This window comes from Panicum virgatum, chromosome 1N (genome assembly GCF_016808335.1).
Source record: "Panicum virgatum strain AP13 chromosome 1N, P.virgatum_v5, whole genome shotgun sequence".
In the NCBI taxonomy this organism is placed as follows: domain Eukaryota; kingdom Viridiplantae; phylum Streptophyta; class Magnoliopsida; order Poales; family Poaceae; genus Panicum; species Panicum virgatum.
In genome coordinates this window covers 673,053-688,381 of record NC_053145.1, presented here as the reverse complement: position 1 = coordinate 688,381, position 15,329 = coordinate 673,053, and the positions used below count along the sequence as shown (strand labels likewise).

General features: G+C 48.5%; 2 protein-coding genes and 1 long non-coding RNA gene across 3 annotated transcripts; 1 reads left to right on the top strand and 2 right to left on the bottom strand.

Moving 5' to 3' along the window:
* Positions 1-4,673: 4,673 nt before the first annotated feature.
* LOC120654377 (BAG family molecular chaperone regulator 7-like) lies at positions 4,674-7,417 on the bottom strand. The gene is made up of 3 exons (XM_039931893.1): positions 6,578-7,417; positions 5,955-6,230; positions 4,674-5,145 (listed from the first exon to the last, which is right to left on the bottom strand). The coding sequence occupies exons 1-3, from the start codon at positions 7,319-7,321 to the stop codon at positions 4,942-4,944; spliced, it is 1,224 nt and encodes a 407-aa protein (XP_039787827.1). The 5' UTR covers positions 7,322-7,417; the 3' UTR covers positions 4,674-4,941.
* Positions 7,418-9,188: 1,771 nt separating this feature from the next.
* On the top strand, positions 9,189-12,762 carry LOC120654373. The gene is made up of 2 exons (XR_005667051.1): positions 9,189-10,744; positions 12,480-12,762. It is a non-coding gene; the product is annotated as an uncharacterized LOC120654373 (long non-coding RNA).
* On the bottom strand, positions 12,695-14,306 carry LOC120654372 (L-lactate dehydrogenase A-like). The gene is made up of 2 exons (XM_039931889.1): positions 13,539-14,306; positions 12,695-13,433 (listed from the first exon to the last, which is right to left on the bottom strand). The coding sequence occupies exons 1-2, from the start codon at positions 14,151-14,153 to the stop codon at positions 12,987-12,989; spliced, it is 1,062 nt and encodes a 353-aa protein (XP_039787823.1). The 5' UTR covers positions 14,154-14,306; the 3' UTR covers positions 12,695-12,986.
* Positions 14,307-15,329: the final 1,023 nt, after the last annotated feature.

The following is a 15,329-nucleotide window of genomic DNA, read 5'->3' as shown; positions in this document are numbered from 1 at the left end:
CCTTGGCTCACACACGCATTGTATTGACAATGACTACACATTATTATTTCGTACTAGATACCAAATCCGACGCAGCAAATTGAGTTGCTTGGTTGGTGATGCATGCCAAGTGGCGGAATTTGGGGAGCAGACAGGCATGCATGCATGATTATTGATCGCATCACCGAACGGCGCCTCATCCACATGCCTCTCTCGTGGACACGGTGGAGTGTGAGATCCCACCTCCACAGCACTCATGACACCGGCCATATGCTGCACGCATATATGTCGGCCTCGCTCTACCACCTTCTAGACACATCTTTCTCTCATACTTTCAATTTCGATCAACCAGTTTATAGCTTGTCCGCTTTCGGCTAATTTCAGCTTATTCCAACTTATTGTCTCTCGCATGACATTACTGAATTAGTCAGAATCAACCAGCTTTTTACTAGCCAAAATCAACTTTTTACCAAATTATTATATTACGTGGCATGCCAAGCAGCACACAACTCTAGTCTCTAGATCATGCAAATAATGTAGTAGTTTAAGGACCATTTGGGAAGGCTTCTTCCAAAACGGCTTCACCGATGAAGTTAAATCCGGTAAGGCTTAAAAAAAAGTGATTTTACCAGGCATCTAGTTTATTTTTACCTTAGCTTACAAATTAAGTTCACCCTATACTACTTAATTTGTGCAAAATAGGTGAGGCCGAAGTCAGTGAAAGCCTTGCCAAATGGATCCTTAATCTGGTAGGTTAAACTTCTGTGTCTTACTTAATAATAAGCACGTAGTACAAAGACGACGCTAGCTACAATAACAAAATCGCTGTAGAATGAAGCACAGAGCTACATATGTGGAGGATATACATGATATATAGCTCGGTAAATAATAATGATGGATTATTTGCGGTGCTCTAGCATGGAGGCACAAGCAAAAAGGTCAGTAATATAAACCAGCACGGGAAAGAAACAAATGAAAGAGAGCAATGTGATCTCGTGGAGCTAATTATTTGCAGCAACCAAATCAGCAGCAAGCTAAGAGAGCAATGTTATCGACGGATAGTGTAGCAGGCATGCAAGGCAAGCAAGAGATGGATGCTTTGTTGCCGAGTCAGCAAGCATGGGACAGCTCAGCCTCCAGGCCGGACAATAATGCAGCTGGGGATCGACGGCGACCCATCATCCTTTCTTCTTTCCATGGAAATATGGATGGATGGATGGATGGAGCAGACCAAGCCAAGGCATCACCAGCAACTAACTGCTTGCTAAGCTAAGCTAGCTTGTCCTGCTCGTACACTGACTAGGCTGTGAGTGGGCACCAGAACCATGGAGATCGAACTGGTGGCTGCGCCTCTTTCCAAGTGTCCTTCCGGAGGAGGGTGCCGCGTCAGGAGGGTACCGCCCGTCCCGTGCTCTCACTGTTCGAGTTCTCCGTCCGCCACACACTCGTCGACACTTAAAATTTGCACGGCCACAATAATGTACTACGGTCTCTCTGGATGTGTCTCGTTTTTGTCTCCCCATTGTTAATCTTGTTATTGGATCGTGAATGAAAATGTTAGAGGGCCCAGCTCTTAAAAATGAGCCAATCAGTGACCTCCACGTGTACAGAGACAGGGACAGAAACACACAGTGGAACAGGGAAGCTGCAGGTACTACTGCTGCGGCTGATTTTATTAGACCCAGTCTCAATAGTAGTTTCATCAGATAATTACTCGATCATGATGATGTGGCTCTGCCTCTCGGCAGGTACTTGGCACTAGTCTACATGCATGAGTCTACATCGAACAACGTCATCCTCCAATTGTGCTGGCAATGTGCGATTTATAAATTTTCGCGTTCACGCCACGTGGATCGATGCCTACGTCGTGTTACACCACTTGCACGTGCGCAATTTATTCCGGCGGGTAGAAAGGCGCCCATTTCGATTTATTTTACAAACACTAGGCTACAAGCCCTTTTGTTCGGGTTATATTACCACTTGATGGTGTGGCGTGTATAAACTCGATCTGCGAGGGGCTAGCTGCCCCCGAGCATTTTTATAAAAAGGAGGCCTTCTAACGTAGGCCGAGAAATCCCCGAACCCCGGCTTTTTTTGACTTTGGGTCTGATGCCATTTCCTGAAACCGTTACCCAGGCCGGGACCGTTACCCACTGGGACGGGAAACCGTGACACTAGACCGGGCCAGACTGACTACACAGCTAGCCCCCGAGCATTTTTATAAAAAGAAGGCCTTCTAACGCAGGCCGAGAAATCCCCGAACCCCGGCTTTTTTTGACTTTGGGTCTGATGCCATTTCCTGAAACCGTTACCCAGGCCGGGACTGTTACCCACTGGGCCGGGAAACCGTGACACCAGACCGGGCCAGACTGACTACACAGCCCAAGCTATCAGGAGCACAGCGAGGGGTTTTTTTCCCACAGACGGGGAAATTCGCTCCGGTGGGGGTTCGAACCCTCCACCTGTGGAGTGCCGCCGGTTGCTTCGCACCACTCGGGCTAACAACCTTAGGCGGCGTGTATAAACTCCAGGTGGATCCAGCACCTGAGATTCTGAATACCAAATTTTCAACAAAAAAAATTCTGAATACCGATATCGACAACTCGATCATCATCCAGCATCCAGCTTATTTGGTCAAGTGATAACAGAAATAAATACAAGGCCAGCCATACATAGTCTTTGGTCGAAAATTTAGCTTGCACAACCATCTTTTATCTCTCTTTCCTAACCTAGTACTAGAAACATGGAAAATAAATATAATTGCGCACGCCAAACACAAGTAAGAAAAAGGAGTACATAACTTGTGCGACCTTGAATGCGAACGAGAAGAATAAATTGTGACAATTGCAGCCACTAGATCGATCGACCAGACGTGATTGGGACATTTCCCGGCCCAGTGAAGAAATGAAGAAACCATTCACGATTGAGGTCAACAACTCATCCATCGACCACACATCATGCAATGCAAGAGAACCTTCGCTTGCATTGAATCCTGACCTCAATCTTGGCTTGAGGCTTAGCTCTCAGCAGCTTGGAGCACATGACACATTATTGCTGCCATGTCAGCAATGGCAAAGCGACAGTCCAGGCCCGGGCCAATAATTCCATTTGGTTGATGGGAAGATGCAGTAGAATCCAACCCAATCCCTTCTCTGCAGACTGCAGCAGCTTGGCTCGCTTCGATTGGCGGCAGCCACATGATCAGCCAGCTCAAATGCGACCACCCAATTCTGTTCGGGTGGTTTGTTAGCCAACCAGCCAGTAATATTTTTCTCTCATACTAAATCAAAAAAATAGCCACAATCCACCAGCAGTATTTTTTTCTTACAATAAATCAAATCAGCAAGCTATATGGAAGTAATCTCCAATAATACACTTGTTTATTAGGCAACCAGCCATGGAAGATTCCGGCCCGCTCAAATATAATTGATCCATCCATCCCCCAATAATTCACTTGTTTAAGGATCTGACTGGGCGCTGGGTCCTGATCAAGTGCAAACCTAACATTATTATATACATTGTGTTTGCTTGGCTGTGGCTGGTGCTGGTTTGTTATGAGAGAACAGTACTGCTGACTGGCTAGTAGCTGGTGGTTGGTGCTGATTTAGTATGAGAGAATAGTACTGATGTCTGGTTGGCTGACAAGCCAAACCAACAGAGCGATTATTGTTAATATTGAGGCAATCATTGCACAAGACAAGAAAAGGGAACACCACCAGCAGCAGCATACTAGTACTGCGTGAGAAAGAAAAGCGCATGAAGCAAGCAACGAAACTGCAAGCCAAATACTAGCTGGCGGCCAGGTGTAACGACATTGTTTCTCTGCCTGCCTGTTAATTAGTCTGTGATAGCACCTGTGGTGCCGTGGTGGACAAGTGGTGGATCTCAACAATGTCTCTTGTGCCCACACGTTCAAAGTGTTGAACCCATCCTTTCTGCAAACCATCGATTTCTTCTGCATTTGGAGCTAAGGAAAGTCACCAGAAACAACCCTCTGTTTGGATTTAGGTTGGCTTTATATATGATGCACATAACCATGATATAATTCTTCTCCCACAAACTAAGCCGCAAGGATTTGAGCAAACCATCCGCCTGAATTAGATTAGTCGTATGTCTTCCTTTTCCTTTTTATCAAGTAGTACCGTCTTTTTTAAATCAAAGTAGCAAGTGGCCGCCACACAGCTATGGTCTAGCTCAAATCAGGTATTGGTGGTTACACTAGCCATTGAAACAAGATCAACCTAGGAGAGACTAGATGGTATTGTAAATAAAAAAAGAGAGCATGCACTCAAATTGCTCGAGATGAATTGATAATGGAGGCCTTGCTGGGAGCAGATGCTTTCTTTCCTTCTTAAAATATCACTGGGCCAGGACGTTGGGCCTGTCCGCTATTCAGTGCCACCGGATGCAGAATTGCAGATGACATACAGAAACTGGCCAGGCCCCAAACCGATTCAAATTTCCTTTTTAGGCCGCCACATGCCTACATCTGCTGTTTATACAGGACTACAGCAGTCAGCAGATACTTCACGGCTTCACGCAATACTAGTTTTGAAGGATGACAAAATCTTAGCAATCTTTTCAGGAAAAAAAAACTTAGCAAAAAAAAGGGAAAAGAAAAAAGATGGGACAACAAACATAGTACCCTAACCGGATATACAACACCCAAGTGATAGCAAACCTCGGGCAGCTGATGAAAGGCAACACACCACGGTGATGAATTGACGCCAATTTATTAGAGTTTCACCACCCCAGCCATGATGGATGGTGAATTAGTTTACACACATCTCCGACATCTGGGAATAAGGAAATACCTAGGAACAGGTCCAAACATAACATAGATCAGACTGCTACAACACCATTACAAGAAACAGCATTCTAGCAGTAAATACAACATAAGGTTCTAGCAAACATCTGATCAGGGGTGTGCTCAGCAATGCCACCACTGATGGTGGTAGCATTTTACTTGCCCTCCTCCACGATTCTGACAACATTTTTGACACCATCCCTCATCTCCTTAGGGATGGCTCCACCCTCTGGGAGATCAAACTTCCTGCGGCTAAGTGTCCTTGGCTTCCCTGGTGGCTGAGGGTCCACGATCTCCAGCATCCCCTCAAGTTCCTCAAGCATGGATCTCTTAGCGTTGCGGACCATGAAGTCCGGTCCCTGGTAAGGCACACAGTAATGCATTGACACATGACACAGGAACGTAAGGGGATTATCATTTAAATTGTTTCTTCTCGCATTTTTTTCCAGATCAATGATGGCAAGGCAGTAACAGGAAATAACTGATTAGGAAATAAAACCCCAAACTGTGAACACAAATAGGAGATTATTTTCCCTTTTGCAGGTCATAAAATTTTGAATTCTCTGTAGCTGTGTCCTTAGATTATGATCTTAAACTACAACAGCAAACATTTAATGGTACAAATAACTGAGAGTGTGAGAAATATACTGACAAAATTTAAACTAAAATCCACAAAGGCTAGAACCCTTACTAATAAACCTGAACGAATCACCATGGGATATTACGTAGAGCAAATTTAATCAAACTAATTGTTCATGCCTGAGGAAAGTCATGTGTCCATCATGGCATATTATATATACATCAATTATCATATTCATATTAAGAAAATCAACTGTGTCAACAAGAAGTCAACTCTAGGACATGTTTCATATGTTTTGAAGTTAAGGCACACATTTCGTGAAAGAGACCATCATAGGGACAATGCAGCAGAGCATGTTAGCATCTCTTTCATCTAGTGCCAGGGATGACATTAGGTAATTTACAGCACTCTAAACAACAATGCATAGTTCTGACAGGTTCTTGGGTAAACCATAATAAACAATAGAACAGTTGTCATCACTGAAATAAATAAATAAAAATCAACAACTGGCATGCTGAATATACACAGAATGCAAGTTTAATATTAACATTTATTCCTGAAGTAGCATAGAACGGGTGAAGAATTTACCTCAAGGGCATCAACGGTCAAGAGCAGCACAATGATTTTCTCAGCGAACCTCTGGCGTTCTTCAGAGTCATGTGCGATGCGGCGGCGGTATGAGATGTTGTAGAAGAAGGACCTGATCTCCTTGAGCTTGGCTTTGGCCACAGCAAGGTCGCGAAGGCATCGGAGGACCTGGGAGCGATGGGCCAGGTGGGCCCTGTAGCTCATCTGTATCAGCAATGCAGCATCTTGTGGGGATAATTCCTTCTTCTTTCCCTTGGCGTGGCTCCTTTCAAAAGCCTTGCGAGAGGAGCATGATGTGAGCACGAGAGGAGCTCTGAATATTTTGCTAGCAAATAAGAATGCAGGGCAAGGCTGAATTAAACCCTCAACTATTCAGCAACTTGAGAGACCAAAATCCCATTTTTGTTTCCCCTCAAGAGTTAGCACCAAATCAAATCTGAAATAATCATGGTAGTACATTCTCTAAGAAAAAGATCACATTTCCCACAGATCTGGCCATGCTGTGAGCCTCGCAGCAGGAACTCACCTAAAAACCCAACGTTTCCTGTTGGTTTGACCAAATCTAGCCCCCCATTTTGAATTGACCTACCACGCAGGCAGCAGTGTACAAACAAAGATCTCACCTTCCTGATGGCGACGCATCCCGCGGTGTTGTCCTCGATCTCGACGATCTCGACGCTGCCCTTCTTCTTCTTATCCTTGTCCTTCCTCTCCTCTCTGACTTTGGTGACGGCGGGTGTGGCCTTCTTCTCCTTGTCTTGGTGGTCGTCGTGTTCGTCGTCTCCGTAGGTCTCCTCGACGGAGTAGGAGTTGGACCATGGCTGGAGCCAACCCTTGCCCTTGATCTCCTTGGCCCACTTGACCTTGGTGGTGCCGGCGGCGGATGCCTTGGACTCCCACTTCCACTTGCGGTCGAAGCCGTCGTCGTTGGGGGTCTTGAGCTCGGCCTCCCACTTGTAGGCCCTCCCGCCGGCGGGCTTGTCCTCGGCGACCCACTTGAGCTTCCTGCCGCCGGCCTCGGCGGCGTAGGTGTACTTGCGGCGGGGCTGCGGCGGCGCGAGCGCGCGCTCGAGCGCGGAGACGCGGTGGCCAAGCGCGTCGAGGAGGAAGGGGTCGAAGGCGGGGCACGGGGGCGCCGCGGTGGCGTAGGGAGGGAGGAGGAGGTCGAGATCGAGGTGGAAGGTGTCGATCGGAGAGGGGGGTGTGAAGCCGAGGGGGCACGAGGTGTAGTCGTCGAGGAGGAAGCGGTGGTGGGCAGGGGAGGAGGAGGAGAATGGGCAGGAGGAGGTGGGGAAGGGGAAGGAGGGGAAGAAGGGGTCGTCGTCGGCGTGGAGGTCGAGAAGGCGGAGGAAGTGATCGCGGCTCATGGCGGCGGTTGCGGGAAGAAATGGGGAGCGAGACCGCGGCGACGCGAGATGTTGGATTCGGAGGTGGGGAGGGGGAGTGGGAATGTGATGACGGCGACAGGGAAGGGAAGGGAAGGGAAGACAAGGGGCGGACGGGAAGTGACTGCTCTACCCCCGCCCGTTCCGCAGGCTTGGCGGGGTAAAACGGGAACACGGAGCCGAAAGCGTGAGAGGAGTGAGAAAGCTCGCTCGCCAATCCGCCATGATCAGCAACTAGGAAGAAGCAGGGATGGTAATGGGTTACCATGCTCTCTTTGTAATCTTATTTGGTTTTATTTAGCTGAAAGTTATATAAAATTAGAGTTTAATTTTTTAGAATCCTATCTTTAAATTATTTAAATAAAAAGTTAAGAGTTTTTACCACCTTTAGACAGAAGTGATCAGAGCCAATGTGAAACTGCAGGAGGAGGGAGGAGATAGGCTTGGACGCTTGGTGCGGCGATGAAAAATACAAGATCCAAGATCCAAGATCCGACCGTGAGCCACCTACCCTGCTCCGAAGTCCTCATCCACATCCACTAGTGTCTGCCTGCCTGTGAAAAAGCATCAGATGAACAGTCGAGAATGGGGGAATCCCAAGGCGCCTCGGTGCCAGTGGCCTTGTTTGGCTGTGCTAGGAAACTAGCACGCACGCAATCCGAAAAAAGAATCTCACATGCATGAAGTACTAAATGAAGTCTATTTGTAAAACCTTTTTAGGGATGGGTGTAACTTTTCGCGACGAATCTAACGGCGGTAATTAATCGATGATTTGTTACAGTGATGCTACAGTAACCTTTCTCTAATCGCGTGGTCAAAGACCTCATTAGATTCTTCAGGGTCACTAGCGCGGGGTTCTGAAGTTGGTTTTGTGAACTGACTTTGTTTGACACAGTAATTAGTAGTCAAAATTTACTGTTCATAGCGCTTGAACCGAACCAAACAAGGCCAGTGGCAGCCATGTGATGATGCGCCACCACGCTTGCTTGCTGCTATGGCTGGCTCACAGTTTACTGTACTGACCTTGTGTTGACAAAATAGAGAGAGAGAGCATGCCCATCAGTTGGGCCTGGTACCCTTTTCAGTTCTTCCACCCCGCCTGCTGCTTTCTCCATAGGCCCATCTCATAATTTGAGCACTAAGAGCAACTCCAGTGGACACCCTTAAACAGACCTCCATCTTATTTTTTAGGAGTTTTGAGGAAAAAAAACTAACTCAAGTGGGACTCCTATTTTGGCTGGCATTTTATATGGGCCTCCAAATTCCAATCCCAAGCCCCCAGCAATAGAAGCCTCCTATTCACCCTCCGATTCGTGGGTCCACCTCCTCCACTGCTGCCCCCCCTTCCGCTCTCCCGAGCTTCTCCCGCGCCGCCACCCACCGACGAGGTCGACAGCTCCGGCGAGGCCGACGGTGGCCTTGGTCCGGGCCCCCGCGTGGCCGGATCTGCCGCAGTCGGGCGACCGGATCCACCCCTTCCACGCCGGCCGCCACCCGACCTCCGCACCGGCGGCCGGATACGCAACTTTTCCTCTCTGGTGCGCCGCCCGGCGGCCTCCCTTGCGCACCTCGTCTCGCCGGCGGTGGAGCTCCCGCCCGCCCAGCTGGCCCGAGCTGCCCGTGCCCGTGGAGGAGCTCCTGGCCGCACGAGGCGAAGCTCCGACGCGCTCGGCCGGATCCGCTCGCGCCCGCGGCGGAGCTCCTGCCCGTCCGCCGAGTCGGAGCAGAGGCGGATCTTGCGCATCGGCGGGTGGGCTAGAGGAGTGCACGGCAGCGAGCCGGGGAGCGCATCGGTGGGAGATGAGGCCCCTGCCCAGCTTGCCGGCTCCAGCCTCGTGGAGAGAGAGAGAGACTCGAGCCTCGAGCTGGATCTAGCGCAACGCCAGAGTAGGAGCCCGCGTTGCTCCGTCTCTCGCACTCCGCATGGCGGCCTCCGCCGGCGAGCCGTGCGCACTCCTCATGCCGGCCTCCGCCCGCGACGCGAGCCATGACGCGAAGCTGGAGCTCCGCCGCCGCCGCCACCGCCATGTGCCGTTGGAGCTCGCTCGCCCACAAGGCGGCAAATCTTGCTTGCACGCGTCTTGCTTGCCCACTCGCACACGGCGGAGCTCCCCCCCGCGCGGCGATGGAGCAACACACACGCAGTGGAGCTCCGCCCGCGCGGCCGGCCGAGATCCCACTCCGCACGACGGTCGCTGCCCGCTTGCCCGCACGGCACCTGAGATCCTGCACGCCCGCGTGCCAGCCCATGGATTCGAGCCCTTCCGGCTTTCCCCAAGACGAATCGGCCAAGCTCGGCGATGGTTCTTGGCTCCATGGAGCCACCGGCCGAACAGGTGGAGAGAGGATGGAAAAGCGATACAGAGAAAGAGACGCGAGAGATGCATCCAGAGAGATGCGAGAGAGGGATAGGGGCATCATCCTGCACATGGAAGGAAAAAAAAGAAAGAATAAAAATTGATGAGACTGATGCATGGGTCCCATATATTATAGGAGAGTAGGAGCTGAAATTGAAGTGTTATTGTTGGAGTTGAGAGTAAAAATTATAGCCCTCAAAAGTAGGAGGAGCCCCTACTCAATAAAGTATGGATTGAAAATAAGGGTTATTGCTGGAGATGCTGGGCTAGTTTGGGATCCCGATCTTTTCCACAAGCCGGAGGCCCACGTAAAAATTTGATCCAAGCTAATTTCCCCCTTGTTTGGAACCCACGCTGAAGGGGTGGGCGATCCGACCCTCACATTTTCAGAGCGGAGGCTCTGCCCCACCTCTTGCTCTTGGGTCCGGGCGCGTCGTCCCCGTCCGCTTGTGAGCGCCGCGCCACCTCCACCCTCTCCGTCCATCCCCCCTCGCTCCTCGTCCGTCAAATCCCGATGAATGGATCAGGCCCAAGAACGGAAAATTAGCGAGAACAGCAAGCAATTCGAGCACACCCCGAGGTCAACTTTAACTAGGATAGATATCTCACGATACAAATGAAGATCGAGATCAGTTCTACCCTAGCTAATAGTCTAGCTGTTCTCTTTCTTACTTGTCCTCCACGGGATCTGTGAGTTTATACTCGTTACAGAAAGAACTGGCATCCTAGCTTAACGGAGCAGGTAACAGTTACGGAAATGAGTAAAGCTTCCGCTAAAAGAGACGGTGACGCCGCCGTTTGGTCTTGACGTGTCACTCGTTGGTGCCTCGTCCATCAGGGCGTTTCTTCAGGAAAGTCTTCAGGTTGTAAGGAGCCTGACATCGTCCAAGCGTTGCTGTTCCAAGTCCTTGACCGTACGCCGCCCTGCGCCTCCCCGTCGGCGACGCCCCTTCGTCTCCTCATCTCCCACATCCCTCGAGGCTCAAGCACATCCGCAGCTTCTCCTCCGCCGTAGACTCCGCCTCGGCGATCCTTCCACTGCTTCATGGTACAACGATCTCTCCTTCATCCTCTTGCCCCATCTCCTCCTCTATATCACCGTGCTTTGGTAGTTGTACTTGGTCTGTTCTAGGAACTAGGCCGAGACGGTGAAGAGCATTTTTTCTATTCGTAGATGGCTGGGAGGTGTCGCCTTCATGTACATATAATTGGTTTTGTTGTTTGTCTTGTCATGGCTCCTGCGATTTACGGGGATCTTAGATCGTCGAGTGGGAATCGGGGTGGTTCTCGGTGCTTGCCTTGAATTAGCTAGAGAACGCCGTTTTGGCGTTCATGCTCCTGCTTGTTCAGATATTGTAGTAAAGTTATGGTAGCATGCTCGTTCATGCTCTTGCGATTGTTATATGTATTGTGCAGATGTTGTTTTAGCTTGTCTGAATCGTGAAATGTACTATTGCTCCATAGACTGGCAGTTGGCATTTGGAAACTTTCAATGATGCATTTAAGTTTCTGTAGCAGCAGAACTGTAGTGCAATGCTTGTTAAGTTTCTTGATCTGATTTGCTTACTTTGTTGTGCTAGCTCTACTTGCTATTGCTCAACTATTTTATGCCTCACAGATATCTTATCTTGCCGTGCAAGTTGACCAGTCAACTTTACAATGGAGCAAGACCAAGAAATGATCATTTAATTAAAGTTAGAAAAATAGGAGACATGTTTCAGTCATTTAGCGTCCAATATTTCTGAAAATCTCAAGTTTTAGCTTTTCCTAACCGAAAGCACAATGGAGCCTTTTTAATTTTCTTCACAATGGCTTTCATGTGTAGCAATTCTGTGATATACTATATGAGAATTTGAGTGAAATTCTTTTTTAATGCAATTATAGTGAAATCCTAACTATATACAATTCAGTTATAGCTTTAGATGTGAAAACTATCTTCCATTCAAGCAAAGATTAAGGGCAAAGCCAGGCACTTTTTCTCCTTTGTATTCTGTATTGTCTAGCTGTTACATAAATGAGCTATTGCCGAAGTGCTAGTTTTAGCTGTTTTAGTCATGCTCTGTTTTAGTTGAAGGTCTGCCACTCAGTAGCAAACTAGCAATATTTTCAGTGACCTTTCATAGATCACTGATTGCATTCTTATTTATTTGTATATTGCTTATTTGTAGGTCAATGGAAATAATGCCTACAGTTGCTTGTATGTTGCTTCCCAGTCACTTGCACTTGCTCAGATTGTAGTTTTCAAAACAAATGGAAATCTTTATTGTAATTATAATAATGTGTTTTTCTGTCCATGAACAACTGAGCATGGCTACCTTAAAATAACTCCTTCACATGAAAGAAGCATTGAAAACTTTGACAGCTAGTACTTAGCATGGGTAAATTATTAGTCTCTTAACTAATTTGCTATGACAACGCTTAACCATGCTACTCTACTGCTGTCTTTGCTTTCTTTCTCCATTTCCTTCCATCATAAAACTGACAAGCTTTGAGCCACCGTGCATGCTGGATAACTTAGAATTTTTTTAACTAAATTTTTACATACTTGTGAACTAAACTGGGCTATATAGTCCCTTAACTAATTTGCTGTAACAGCACTTAACCGCTGCTGCAATATAGTTGTAGCTGATCTGTGTAGACTTAATTCAATTGTAGCCTTTGCTTTGTTTCTGTAGTTATTCATAAGTGATCGATCTTGTTAGTGGTTGTATGTATTCATTACTTGTGAAGTTAAACTTTCATGCACGGTTGAATCAATTGACTAACTTGTGCTCTATGTACAGGCAGGACTGCAACAAACTGTACAGAAATGATATTGTGAAATATTGCAGGGCACAACAATTGGACTGGAGATATTGTGGAATATCTGTACTTGGAACAGACCTTACTTGGACTGAAGATATTGCCTAATTTGGATTTATGTCGTATTTTTTGGATGTAAAGATGGAGTTTATTTTTGTGAATGCTCAGTTTTGAATCATTGAAACAGGGAGGACTGTAATTTGAATATCAGCTCATATTGTATCTATTTATTTTAAGTTACAAGACAAGCATACAAATTGAAAACTCATCGGTGTTACAGACTGAATAATGAGAGCAAATGATGGTTACATCAACCAAGTGTTCAATATTACTACACCACAAAAATTTATTTATGAACATGTTAACATGTATATTCAAGTGGACTTAACTATAAAAGACTGTCATGAGCTCGCGAATCACACGACTCATCATCACCATGATATATATGAGACTATCCATACAGCAGTAGTAGTAGTAATAATAATGTACTAGAGCCCCAGGAGCTGGGTGTTCTCCCAGAGCGTCTTGGCCGAGCGCCTGAGCCTCCTGGCCTCCTCCTCGGTGAGCTCCATGTCGGCCACGCCCAGGACGCCGCCACGGCCAAGTCTGGCGGGGAGGCTGAGGAACACCTCGTGGTCATCCGCTATGCCGTGGAAGCCGGTGGCGAGGACGGACACCGGGTGGATGCGGCGCTGGTCGCGGAGGATGGAGGACACGAGGTTGGCCACCGAGTAGCCGATGGCCCAGGAGGTGTAGCCCTTGAGGCTGATCACCTCGTAGGCGCTGTTCACCACGGCGCGCCGGATGCCCTCCAGGGCCTCCTCGTCGAAGCTGCTGTGGCTCTCCTGCAGCGACTTGAGCACCGGCATCCCCGCCACGCTCACCGTCGACCAGATGGCCACGGAGCTGTCGCCGTGCTCCCCCACCATGTAAGCCTGCGCGCGCGCACATGTACTCGCTCGTATTAATTAATTCATGATATATATATATATATTATATATGCATATATATTATATATATGATCCACCATGGCAGCTGACCTGTACGTCCTGCGCGTTGACGTCGAGGTGCTCGGCCAGGAGGAACCTGAACCTGGACGAGTCAAGGTTGGTGCCGGATCCGATGACGCGGTTGACCGGGAACCCCGACAGCTTCCACGCCACGTACGTCAGGATGTCGACGGGGTTGGAGACGATGAGCAGGATGGCGTCCGGCGAGTGCTCCGCCAGCGCCGGCACAATCTTCCTGAAGAGCGCCACGTTCCGCTGCAGCAGGTTGAGCCTCGTCTCCCCGGGGATCTGGCGCGCGCCGGCGGTGACGATGGCGAGGTCGGAGCCCCGGGTGACGGCGATGTCCGTGTCGGAGACGAGGCGCGTCCGGGGCAGGAACGCCGCCGCGTGCTGCAGGTCCAGCATCTCGCCGCGGAGCTTGTCCGGGAGCGCGTCCACCAGTGCGATCTCGTCGGCGAGGTCGCGCGTGAGGATGGTCTGCGCGATGGCCATGCCCACGTTGCCGGCGCCGATGACGGAGACCTTGGTCAGCCTCCGGCGGTGCGACGTCGGCGTGGAGAGGCCGTCGGCGACCGGGCGGAAGAAGCCCGATGCCGCGCCGTTGGCGTCGAAGCCCAGCTCGGAGAGTGAGGAGGCCTTCTTCATCTTAGCTGCTTGTTGTTTGGTGCTAGAGCTTCTTGGCGGGGGATGGAGCTCGATGTATCGCAACGGGAAGTGCTTGTTTGTTGTTGCTTACTTGGCTGGTGCTTGGGAGCAGAGAGAGAAATGTGCAGGATGGATGGTGTGAGATGATAAGGGCTGCTTCGATTCTAGTATTTATAAGCCAAGCCCCCTGATGGAGAGAGGGTGGATGAAAGCGATCGCCGGGCACCACGTTTTACTTATCGATCCGTGCCCTTTTCTTTTTTGGCGCGCTGTGTTCAAAGAAAATGACTATGTCTTGCTCTAGAAAGAAGGAAAGAAAAAAAAAGAGAAGAAAATGAAAGGTGAAGAAGATGTAGCTAGTATTAGCGAAACAATGGGCTTCCCTGTTCACCACGACGTATAGCTTGGCTAGCAAGTATGAAGCCGTCAGGTGCCAGCATGGATGTGGACATGTGGATCCGGATGTCCAGTGACGTACGATGCATCATAGAACCAAAAATGGTTTCATGATGAAAAAAAAATTCATGGAAAAAATCAGTTCGTTCTGAGACGTTTGTGACCATTTCGTACCGTACTACGGTAGATCTGTCTTGGATTGTTAGCAAATAAATATTTTAAGTGAGATTTAAGGTAGGTGGAGTATTAGCTAGGTTATCAGATATGGGGGCCGGGAGAATGTATATATCCCTTCGTATAGGCCGGGCGTCAAAATCACCGAACAAAAAAAAAAAAAAAGAAGCTAGCGGCGGTTGATCAGATCGATACGCGCCGGGGAAATTAACTAAGCAAAAAGCTAAGTGTGCGGCCGCTGCTGTATGCAAATCAGGGGGCAGCGCTGCGCAGGCAGTATTAATAATCTCGATCCTTCTATATCTATAGATATTAGGCATAATATATACTAAGCACCATCTGATGGATCAGCTGGATTGTTAAGTACTACCTACCTTCCAGATTACAGTTTATTTTAGCTTTTTTAGATGCATACATATATTTTACTATGTATCTAGATATTATTGTTATTCTGGATCGGGCTGGTAGTGTGTGTGATAGAACTGAAATTGCAATTGATAAATGAAGTAGCTAGCTTGCGGCGCCGGTGGAAGCGATGGCAATGCAATGCAATGCTAAGGAATTGAAGCGATTAATGAGGCAAGTGGGTACCTAATAGTATTTTTT